The sequence below is a fragment of the Littorina saxatilis genome, linkage group LG8 (genome assembly GCF_037325665.1).
Source record: "Littorina saxatilis isolate snail1 linkage group LG8, US_GU_Lsax_2.0, whole genome shotgun sequence".
Lineage (NCBI taxonomy): Eukaryota > Metazoa > Mollusca > Gastropoda > Littorinimorpha > Littorinidae > Littorina > Littorina saxatilis.
The window spans coordinates 38,306,646-38,318,659 of NC_090252.1; the positions used below are offsets into that span (position 1 = coordinate 38,306,646).

Sequence of the window (12,014 nt, forward strand, 5' to 3'; positions counted from 1 at the left end):
AGTGGTGCTCTGAAAATGATCTCGAGCTAAACGTTCTTAAAACAAAAGAAGTCGTTATCGACCCTCGACGAAAGAAAGACCCCATCTTGCCCCTTGAAATAAATGGGGAAGCTGTAGAACAGGTCTCTTCATTCAAATTTCTCGGCACACTGATCTCTGAAGACCTGAAATGGGACGGGAACACCACGTCCATCATTAAGAAGTGCCAGCAGCGGCTGCACTTCCTGAGACAGTTGCGCAAGTTCCGTATGTCACAGCAAATCATGGCGCAGTTCTATCGCGCAGTCGTTGAGAGCACCCTGTGTTTTTCTATCACGGTCTGGTATGGCAGCACAACTGAGAAAGAGAAACAGCTACTGGAGAGCATTGTGCGGACAGCCTCCAAAATCGCGGGCTGTGACTTCCCTTCCGTTGCCTCTATCTTTGAGTTGCGCTCAGGTCGAAAAGCAGGAAAGATTGTTCGCGACCCCTCCCACCCGGCAAACCACTTCTTCGAGTCTCTTCCATCTGGTAGGCGCTACAGAGCTTTGAAAGCCAGAACTAGTCGCTTTCGCTCTAGCTTCATCCCCCATGCTGTACTGACAACTCCTGTAGTGAAGACGTTGTAATATACTGTAGTTATAGGATTGGGGGGGGGGGGGGGGTTCTTTTGTTACTTAGTCCTTTCACTGCATTCCATTACTGTTCTCATAACTTGTGATAGTGGAAATATGTGCAATGTGGAATGGTCCTTATTTTTTAGGTGCTGGAGTAGTTCTGTGATGGTAGTAGTTTTGTGCAATGCGACTCTAAGTTCAGGTGCTTGAGTAGATCTGTGATAGTCTGTTAATACTGTTGTTTTAAACTGTCTAGATCATGATTATATAATTTTATGTGATGATCTGACTAAATGATAATAATTACATGTACTACTTACTTTTTAATTTTAGGTATTGTTCTAGTATTCACTAATGTTGTATTGATATTACTGGCACCCCTTTTAAACTGATATGGTTTTTACGTTTACAAGGCGACGATGTGAATTTGTGATGTAGATATGTGGCTGGTTATGTGTGAGAATGTAAATAATTGTGTGTGTGTGTGTCTGTGTGTGTGTGTGTGTGTGTGTGTGTGTGTGTGTGTGTGTGTGTGTGTGTGTGTGTGTGTGTGTGAGTTGTGTCTGTGTGTGCATGACAGTGTAATGTACGTATGTATGCATGCATGGTGATGTGTGTCTGCATATGTGTCTGGTTGGTTTTTATTTTATTTTTACCGTGCCGTGCCAAGATGAAATCCTTTTGCAAAATTGGTGAATAAATATCTTGTATCTTGTATCTTGTATCTTATTTCTCTCTTCCTCTTTTCTGCCTTATATCTCCTTTTCTTTCTTTAATTGTGTTAAAAATTGCCTCTTTCTCTTCGGTGTTTTTTGTGAGGTTTTTTTTCTTGAATATTTTCTTGTCATTTTGTAGCTCTCATTTTTCATTTCGTTCATTCTGGTTGCAGCTGTCAAAATGGCCAACTGCCACGCCGCCAAAGAACACAGCGACGTCATAGTCGACTGCATATCACAACATCACTCACCAAGCCACATCAGTCTCACTCTCACCCCCAAGACAGGACACACGATCAACATTGCAAATTGTGAAAATGTCACCCGTTTTATGAAGTGTACTCCCGAGCTTGGTGGTGGAACCACTGGACCTATGACGTGTGATAATCAGACTACATGGACGCCGCGTCATCTCTACGCCTTGATTCCCAGGGTTAATAGGACAATGGCAGGGACGCTTGAGTGTACTTACACGCACAACGGGACGACAGAGAGTGATAGCTGTGAGCTGGATGTTGTCGGTGAGCGGAGATGCAATTCGTGTGTGTGGTTGAGTAGTTAAAAGAGGGAGAAACGGAGAGAGAGAGAGAGAGAGAGAGAGAGAGAGAGAGTGAGAGAGAGAGAAAGAGAGAGAGAGACAGAGAGAGAGAGACAGAGAGAAACAGAGAGAGACAGAGAGAGACAGAGAGAGAGAGAGAGAGAGAGAGAGAGAGAGAGAGAGAGAGAGAGAGAGAGAGAGAGAGAGAGAGAGAGAGAGAGAATATAAGGCATAGACGGAAATTCAGACAATGACAGAGAAAGAGTGAGACAGAGAGAAGGAAAGATCAAATCAGATCAAATCAAATCAAATAAAAATGTATTTTTCGAGGGTTGTGGCATAAGCAATACGAAGAGAAATGTTCAGAAAGCCCTCACCCAGAGAGGGGACTGCTCTAATCTCATATTTACACGGACATTCACGTAGAAAAAGGAAGAGAAAAACAACATATAAATATTTACACGTTACAAATTATACGCAAATACTAAGCGTCACCCGACAGAGAGAGAGAGAGAGAGAGAGAGAGAGAGAGAGAGAGAGAGAGAGAGAGAGAGAGAGAGAGAGAGAGAGAGAGAGAGAGAGAGAGAGACAGACAGACAGACAGACAGACAGACAGACAGACAGACAGACAGACAGACAGACAGACAGACAGACAGACAGACAGAGACAGCGTGTGTGAGTGTGTGAGTGCGTAAGTGCGTTAGTTCGGGCGTGCATGCGTATTTAAACATATGACTTGTGTATCTGTTTATCATGTCTGCGCAGAACCAGCCCAAGTAGAAGGATGTCAAGTAGACATCAGCCACAGCAACTGGTCGGCCATTGTGAGGTGTGACGTCAGCCAGGCGTACTCTAGCACACAACACTACTCCTTTTCTGCAACATTGCACAGAAAGGTATGACGTCACTATCTGTATCACCACAACTTGTTCAATTATAAGCTGCATGTTCATTTGTGGTTTTGAAGTTATGGTTATCAGGCTTGTGTTTCTTTGTTGTGCTAATTTGCGTACATGCATTCCTTGTTGGTGAAACTTGTGTGATTTTTCCTCTAGGTTTTTGCGATTTTTTTCCTTGTATGCGATATTTTGATTTTTCTCTCCTCATAATAACATCTGAAGGATAGCATAAGGTCAAGCCACACATATGTCGGTAATTCAGATTATTGCGTTAAAACACACAGTGTGGTTTGAACTCTCTGAGGAAGGTACCTCGACAAGTTTTATATGTTGTTGGAAAAAAAAGGAGGGAGGGAGAGAGAGCTGGGAGAGGAGTAATGATGGACAAAATAAATGCATGAACTGTCGAATGAATAAGTGAATGAAATAGGTGAATGAATCAATAAATTACCACAATAATGAAACACAAGAAACAACAAAAATACCAGTCCATAGAATAGACGTTATGATGTGTGTGAACGTGTAGAGTGAATGATGTATCGACTGTCAAATACATACAGACATCCAACACAGATAAGTTCCAAAATCAAAAACAAGAAAGATAACTTTATGGAGTGTATGGTGTTACAGAAAACGACACATTTACTTTCAAACAAAAACAACAAATGAAATTAAAACAACAACAACAACAACAACAACAACAACAACAACAACAACAACAACGACAACAACAACAACAACAACAACAACAACAACAGCGTTTTCGTTTTCAGCAAAACACATTACACATAGATTGTTACACACCTTTTTTCAGTGTGTGTGTGTGTGTGTGTGTGTGTGTGTGTGTGTGTGTGTGTGTGTGTGTGTGTGTGTGTGTGTGTGTGTGTGTGGTTAGTTCAGCTCTGGATATGTGTGAAATCGCAAACAGATCGCACACAGAGGTACACTATGCACATTTAAACTTACAACAACAACAACAACAACAACAACAACAACAACAACAACAACAACAACAACAACAACAACAACAACAACAACAACAACAACAACAACAACAACAACAACAACAACAACAACAACAACAACAACAACAACAACAACAACAACAGCTTCGCCGCTTGTTAAAACAAAAAGTGTTTTGTTTTTTTTTGCTATGGATTTCAGGGAACATTGGCACATAGACCGGTGTTCGAGGGTCGCAGAGTATTCAGCCTTCTCGAGGAGTTTGTGAACCGCACCAACAACTTGTCATACTATCGTGGACAATTCGCCTTCTCCACCCCTCTCTCGTCTACCCCGGGTAACTACTCCTTCCGCGTCATCGTGTACACGGGTATGGAGAATATCTACCCGACTGACCATTGTGGGTACAACGTCTCCAGCGCCAAGCGTGAGCCTGTTCATGCCGTGGAAACGTTTGTGGAGGAATTGAACATTAGTAAGTGTGTTAAGCCGCCTTTGGTTTAAGCGTGTTTATTCAAATTCTCATACACACGTTTCAAACAATAACAACATTGAGAACGTTAACAAGCAGATTGCTTATGGACACGTTCTTGAACTTATAATCAATACACATTCAGATAGCAAAACATGGCGAACAAGTAATAGCTTCAACACTTATCTTGATAATCTTTAATTATATTTTATACAAATAGGGTAAAGAGAGAGAGAGAGAGAGAGAGAGAGAGAGAGAGAGAGAGAGAGAGAGAGAGAGGGAGAGGGAGAGGGAGAGAGAGAGAGGGAGGGAGAGAATGCCTGGCTACATCAATTGCACAGTTAATATAATATCAGCCGAAGCGATTAGTTAACATAACATAGTCTTGTACAACAGAGAATATTTTCGTGTTCAAAGATATAGTTAAATCAGTATTTCCAAACAAGAGTGTTTTGCAGTCCAGAACGTGTGTTGGCAGACTATTGAATAAAATGGTTCTATGTTCTTTAAATTTTGGACAGTGTAATAAGAAATGTTCAGAATCTTCCGGGCATGCTCCACACGTACATTCTAAATTATCAGAGAGGTGTCGGTTAACTAAGTCTTGTTGCAAATCGCTCATGTTTAATCTCAAATGGCGGTGTATAGGAATCGCTCTGCCTGTCTGTCTGTCTGTCTGTCTGTCTTCGGATTAGACTTGTATCTCTGGTACTCTGGGTTCAATTGAGCTGACATTTGGTGAGTAGCTTGGAATTGTGGGGTTTGGAATCCGGCCCGGGACGGACACGGGTCAACTGTTTGAGCAGACCCAGGGGCGGTATCCATGTTCCACAACCGTGTCACCACGCGGCGACGCATTGACCCGTTAAAGGTCAACACTTGGTTTTTTTTAAACATTGGTTAGACTTTTGGTATGATCATTATCAGACTTGGCCTTTGGTTTTTTATTTGGTTTGTTGTTTGGTCTGCATTGCTGGATACATTGGGTTTTTTGGGGTGGTTTTTTCTCGTTTAATTTGGTTTGGTTTGATACTTGCTTGGTTTGATATTTGGTTTACTTTTATGTTCGATTTGTTTTGATATTTGGTTTAATATAGGGTTGAATGTGTTGTTTAATATTTGGTTTAACATTTGGTTGTAATTATACTTCATTTAGTGGATGGGAGTGTAAGCGATTGTTCATTAATTGGTCAGGTGGTTGTTTGGGTAAGTGGGTGGTTGGATGGTTAGTTGCTTGATTGTTTGGTTGATCACTGGGTATTTGACTGATTGGCTAGATCACCATATGCTTCCAAGATGTGGAGACATTTTGAAAACTTCAGTTTATTTGGTTGTTTAGTTGCTTTCTAGCGTGATTGGTTGGTTGGTTTGAGTCAATGCCTATATCTTGTCTTTTGTCAAGGTGTATCTGTCTACCTTGTATTCTCTCTCAGTTTGTGTTTCCGTCAGGCTCCCATTTATTATCTGTATGGTTGAATGGCAAGAGTCATATCATAGTTCTCATGTCGAACTCAGGTTTGTTCTGTATGTTTCACTGCCTTGAGTCATAGCGAAGTACACATCAAAATGAACAAGTGTTTTACTCATATTTTAAATTGCTTGAGTGATATCAAATTTCCCCTATCAACATTACGTATTTCTTCTCAATATTTCAAATGGCTTGAGTCAGATCGTATATCTCATTATATTCTTTTTGTTTTAACTCACAACTGCACATGCACATGTGGGGTCCTGATTTGGCCTATTATGGTCCGCTGGACCCGAAAAGCAATAGCTAACTAACTAACTAACATGCACATGTATACAAATAATATACATTATTACCTTCATATATCTCACATATACCAACAACGGCTTGACTAAAATCATATTTTCTCATGACTGGTAGGTACGGGCAGTAAGGTATTTCCCCAGGAATGTTGAAGCTAAGTTCGTATAAAATTAATGTCATTCGTGTTGCCAGGTACCCCTTCTGTGCCAAACCGTCACTGTCCGCAACCTGACAACATTTCCAGAAATTGTTCCTGCTTCTCTAACTTCCTGGGTTCACCTCCTGGAAGACTGCTCTGGTTGCTAGGGGACACCATCATAGCAACAGGGGAATATGGAGTCCAACAACTACTCTTTCCTACCGACAAAGCCGTGTCCATGAAGCAGGATGCCAAATCCGCAACCTGTGGTCTTGAATGGATTGGATCTGCGACAGGTCAACGCGAGCCAGGTCAGTTTAATTGTTGCTCGTTTTTATTTTCAGGAATGTCCTATTCAGTGTGAGACTGCATAATATTATTATGCTTCATTAGCGATATAAGACGAGAAAAGGTCAGTTGTTGTTCTTTTTATAAAAATGTTCCTATTCATTTGAAGACTGTATATATGCTTCAGTAGCGATATGAGGCGCACCTTTTCTTGCCGTGTCATATCCTGCCAGGCTTTTACAGGGGACATAAGACCATCCCTCCACTTGGTCACATACACACAATGGACAGCCTGGGTCCTCTTTGTGCACAGTGGACATTTTCCAAAGTTGCAGTTCACCACAGCAAGTGCTTGATTTTCGATATCTGAAGTTGACGGGCGCAATGGCTGGGTGGTAAGACGCCGGCCTCCAAAGCGGAAGGTCGTAAGTTCGAATCCCGGCCGCGCCTGGTGGGTTAAAGTGGAGATTTGTCCGATCTCCCAGGTCAACTTATGTGCAGACCTGCTAGTGGCTTATCCCCCTTCGTGTGTACACGCAAGCACAAGACCAAATGCGCACGGAAAAGACCCTGCAATCCGTGTCAGAGTTCGGTGGGTTATAGAAACACGAAAATACCCAGCATGCTTCCTCCGAAAGCGGCGTATGGCTGCCTAAATGGCGGGGTAAAAACGGTCAAACACGTAAACATCCACTCGTGCAAAAACACGAAATGTACGTGGGAGTTTCAGCCCACGAACGCAGAAGAATAAGAAGAATATATCTGAAGAGATATTCTCATCAAATGCCTGTCCAGATATGAAACGGAGAACCTAACTATTGTCATGAGAATGAGTGTGGCTTAAAGTACATTAAAAATGATGTCTTTGTAAGTTGTCAAGAATGTGTAGATTGATTAGCAGGGTGTCAAGGCACGACGCTCTTTTGAACACAAGAACAACAACACATTTGAGTTCAGAATATATTCACCACACAACCAACCAACAACCATGAGCATCAGCCAAAACAAGCCAAAACAAGCCAGCTATTCCCAAACCAACCAAAAAAAAAAAAAAAAACAATCTGCTTTAGTATGCATGACATCATATACATAACAAATCCCATGATAGGCATCGGTCTGACATGAGCAAGTCTGTTTTAACCTGCCTCAGATGTGATTTACAGCTGACTAATTAAAAAAACAAATAATTATTTTTGGTCTGTCCGACAGATGCCGAAACGACAGCCTCACCTTCGGAATCAGGCAAGTAGAAAATAAGTCTGTGAAAAAAATGTGGTCACTGAAAATACATCAAGAAAGAACAGGATTATGTCCCTTTACTTTACAGGCTTTATGGGAAGACAGTGCTTTTAAAAGAATAAGTGGGGCTCCGTGTATGTCACAACGTATTATTGTTCAATACGAATCAGAAGAAAAAATTACATTCTAGATTTTAATTGAACATATGTACATATTTTAATTATTTTTTTTTTAGCTAGGAAACGACAAACTGGAGACACCAATGTCCGAAAATCAATCATTCTTCTGTCTCTGTCTCTTGTCTGTCTGCCTGCCTGCCTGTCTGTCTGTCTGTCTGTCTGTCTGTCTGTCTGTCTGTCTGTCTGTCTGTCTGTCTGTCTGTCTGTCTGTCTCTGTGTCTGTCTCTGTGTCTGTCTCTCTGTCTCTGTCTCTGTGTCTCTCTGTCTTTCTCTCTCTCTCTCTCTCTCTCTCTCTCTCTCTGTCTCTCTCTCTCTCTCTTTCTCTCCTTCTTTCTCTCCTTCTTTCTCTCTCCCTCTATCAGTAGAACGTCATTGTGTGCAAGGAACAAATGCTGATCAATATTTGAGAACTTTGTTTATACATAGAAGCAAGGTGAAAGCGGGGAATGGAGTATCGGTAAACGCTGAAAATCTCAGCAGTCGAAGTAAACTGTTGCAAGCTCTTTCATTTCAGTCATTTACTTACAGTTTGGTTTCAGGATCTACGTGATATGGTACCCTTTTTGGTTTCACGATCTACGTGATATGGTACCCTTTTTGGTTTCACGATCTACGTGATGGTACCCTTTTTGGTTTCACGATCTACGTGATGGTACCCTTTTTGGTTTCACGATCTACGTGATGGTACCCTTTTTGGTTTCACGATCTACGTGATGGTACCCTTTTTGGTTTCACGATCTACATGACGGTACCCCTTTTTTGATTTCACGATCTACGTGATGATACCCTTTTTGGTTTCACGATCTACGTGATGGTACCCTTTTTTGTTTTTCGATCTACGTGATGGTACCCTTTTTTGTTTTTCGATCTACGTGATGGTACCCTTTTTGGTTTCACGATCTACGTGATATGGTACCCTTTTTGGTTTCACGATCTACGTGATGGTACCCTTTTTGGTTTCACGATCTACATGACGGTACCCCTTTTTGGTTTCACGATCTACGTGATGGTACCCTTTTTGGTTTCACAATCTACGTGATGGTACCCTTTTTGGTTTCACGATTTACGTGATGGTACCCTTTTTTGGTTTCACGATCTACGTGATATGGTACCCTTTTTGGTTTCACGATCTACGTGTTGGTACCCCTTTTTTGGTTTCACGATCTACGTGATGGTACCCTTTTTGGTTTCACGATCTACGTGATGGTACCCTTTTTGGTTTCACGATCTACGTGATGGTACCCTTTTTGATTTCACGATCTACGTGATGATACCCTTTATGGTTTCACGATCTACGCGATGGTACCCTTTTTGGTTTCACGATCTACGTGATGGTACCCTTTTAGGTTTCACGATCTACGTGATGGTACCCTTTCTGGTTTCACGATCTACGTGATGGTACCCTTTTTAGTTTCACGATCTACGTGATGGTACCCTTTTTGATTTCACGATCTACGTGATGGTACCCCTTTTGATTTCACGATCTACGTGATGGTACCCTTTTTTGTTTTTCGATCTACGTGATATGGTACCCTTTTTGGTGTCACGATCTACGTGATATAGTACCCTTTTTGATTTCACGATCTACGTGATGGTACCCTTTTTGGTTTCACGATCTACGTGATGGTACCCCTTTTTGGTTTCACGATCTACGTGATGGTACCCTTTTTGGTTTCACGATCTACGTGATGGTACCCTTTATGGTTTCACGATCTACGTGATGGTACCCTTTTTTAGTTTCACGATCTACGTGATGGTACCCTTTATGGTTTCACGATCTACGTGATGGTACCCTTTTTGGTTTCACGATCTACGTGATGGTACCCTTTTTGGTTTCACGATCTACGTGATGGTACCCTTTTTGGTTTCACGATCTACGTGATGGTACCCTTTTTGGTTTCACGATCTACGTGATGGTACCCTTTTTGGTTTCACGATCTACGTGATGGTACCCTTTTTGGTTTCACGATCGACGTGATGGTGCCCTTTTCAGGTTACATGACAACCAGACTGTGGGCGATGACAGGGGCCATGGTGGTGCTCGGCGTGATCATCGTCTCTCTGCTTGTACTTCTCTTGGTCACTGCCAGGCGAGGCCGTTTGCCTTCATGTCACAGTGAGTTCCAAGTAATGCTACATACGCGACAAAGTCACGTTCAGGCAAACATATGTACATATGAGAGAGAGAGAGAGAGAGAGAGAGAGAGAGAGAGAGAGAGAGAGAGAGAGAGAGAGAGAGAGAGAGAGAGAGAGACAGACAGACAGACACACAGACAGACACACAGACAGACACACATATAGACAGACACACATATAGACAGACAGACAGAAAGACAGACACACAGACAGAAAGACCCAGACAGAAAGACAGACAGACAGACAGACAAACACAGACAGACAGAAAGACACGGACAGACAGACAGAGAGGGGGGGGGCAGGCAGACAGACAGACAGACAGACAGACAAACACAGACAGACAGAAAGACACGGACAGACAGACAGAGAGGGGGGGGGGGGGGCAGGCAGACAGACAGACATACAGGCAGACAGAGAGAGCGAAACGGTACATACGCGTGTTTGTGTGTGTGTGTGTGCGTGTGTGTGTGTGTGCGTGCGTGTGGGGGGGGGGGGGGTGCGTGGGTGCGTGCGTATCTGTGTCTGTGTATGTGTGTCTGTGTAATTGTCGATATGTGTCGGTGTGTGAATGCGAGAGTGCATGTGCGCATGTTTTGGTATTTTCAGACAAACACAGGCAGAAGAAAATTTGAATCTACACGTTGTACTGTATTTATCTGTATTGAATTAAGAACGTTATTGTTTCAGACATACTCAACATAACAATCTTTGTTTTAAGCACCAGTCAACGCCTTTCTTTGTGTCTGTCTCACCCAGGATCACGAAACTTGCGAAACACGCGGCAGGAAGGCGAAGAAGACCTTCACGTGTACGAAGATGTGGACGGTCTCCGCAACAAGTGTTCACTGTTCACCCTCGACTGTGCCCGCATGAACAACAGCTACGACAACAGCAACACCATCGGCAGAACAAACAACAACAGCAAAGACAACAAAATGAACACCACCACCAACAACAACGGAAGTAATAGCATTAGAAGCATTACTACTGCTACCACCGCTGTCGCCACCATCAACACCACCACCAATGACAACAACAACGGCAGAAACATGAACAACAACAAGGACAACAGAAAGAATTCCACCACCAACACCACCACCAACGGCAGTAACAACGACAGAAGCATTACCACCTCCGCCGCTATCACCACAACCAACAACATCAACACCAACAATAGCAGCCAACGTTCCAACAAAGCGGATCATTGCCAGCCTCTCGTCGTTTTGAATCCTGCCTTTGTGCATTCCTCACCTACCGGTGTGTTTGGGAACGCTAGGGGTACAATGGAGGGTAACATGACGGTAAGGGAAGAAGCAGTCACCATGACAGGACCAAATGGTTGTGCCGACAGGCCGCGACGTTGCCTAGGTGGAACGAGTCTCTATCTTCATCCCGTGAACAACTACTGAATGTTTGATTGTGCATGTGTGTGCGGGAAGGGGGGAGGGTATGTGTGTGTGTGTGGGTGGGTGGGGGTGTTTTTTGATTGTGTGTGTGTATGTGTGTGTGTATGTGTGTATGTATGTATGTGTGTGTGTATGTGTGTGTGTTGAGGTGGGTGGGTGGGAGGATGTGTGTGTGTGTGTGTGTGCGTGTGTGTATGTATGCGTGTGTGTGTGTGTGTGTGTATGTGTGTGTGTGTGTGTGTGTGTGTGTGTGTGTGTGTGTGTGTGCAAGTGTATGTGTGTGTGCAAAACACTGCCACGCTCACAAATCTGAAGTTTGCAACTTGAATTAACTTTTTTTCTCAGAAAATGTGAGACATTTGAGAACCTCTGGAATAGGATCAAGTGTTATTTCTATGAAAACTTGCATGCATTGCCCCTTTTGACAGGTGTGAATGACATGTTAGGCACGAGACAGCATTTTTGTCAAGTCCCAAACTTTGCCTGAATGTATCCATACTATATTTGCTTTTCCATGAGTAACACTGTTTTTCAAACAGGAGGCAATGGAAAGATGGCCTTTGTCTGATAGCAATTTCATAGTTATAGTTATGCAGAGGGGAAGTGAGGAAGCTGTCCTCTTCGTTTGTTTTAACTTCACAACTATTTGCTACTTGATCCAGATCCAAAATA

General features: G+C 42.8%; 1 protein-coding gene across 3 annotated transcripts in view; it reads left to right on the forward strand.

Annotated features, from left to right (window-relative positions):
- Nucleotides 1–11,393, forward strand: part of LOC138973462 (uncharacterized) — a 20,202-nt gene extending 8,809 nt beyond the window's left edge. The window contains exons 3-9 of one of the 3 annotated variants that reach the window (XM_070346177.1): nucleotides 1,486–1,833; nucleotides 2,616–2,746; nucleotides 3,914–4,187; nucleotides 6,148–6,405; nucleotides 7,592–7,624; nucleotides 9,794–9,916; nucleotides 10,693–11,393. In XM_070346177.1, the coding sequence (XP_070202278.1) occupies nucleotides 1,486–1,833; nucleotides 2,616–2,746; nucleotides 3,914–4,187; nucleotides 6,148–6,405; nucleotides 7,592–7,624; nucleotides 9,794–9,916; nucleotides 10,693–11,345 (1,820 nt within the window). In that variant the 3' untranslated portion in view covers nucleotides 11,346–11,393. The remainder of the gene's footprint in view (nucleotides 1–1,485; nucleotides 1,834–2,615; nucleotides 2,747–3,913; nucleotides 4,188–6,147; nucleotides 6,406–7,591; nucleotides 7,625–9,793; nucleotides 9,917–10,692) is intronic. The other 2 variants (XM_070346179.1, XM_070346178.1) reach the window with 2 other exon arrangements.
- The last annotated feature ends 621 nt before the right edge of the window (nucleotides 11,394–12,014 follow it).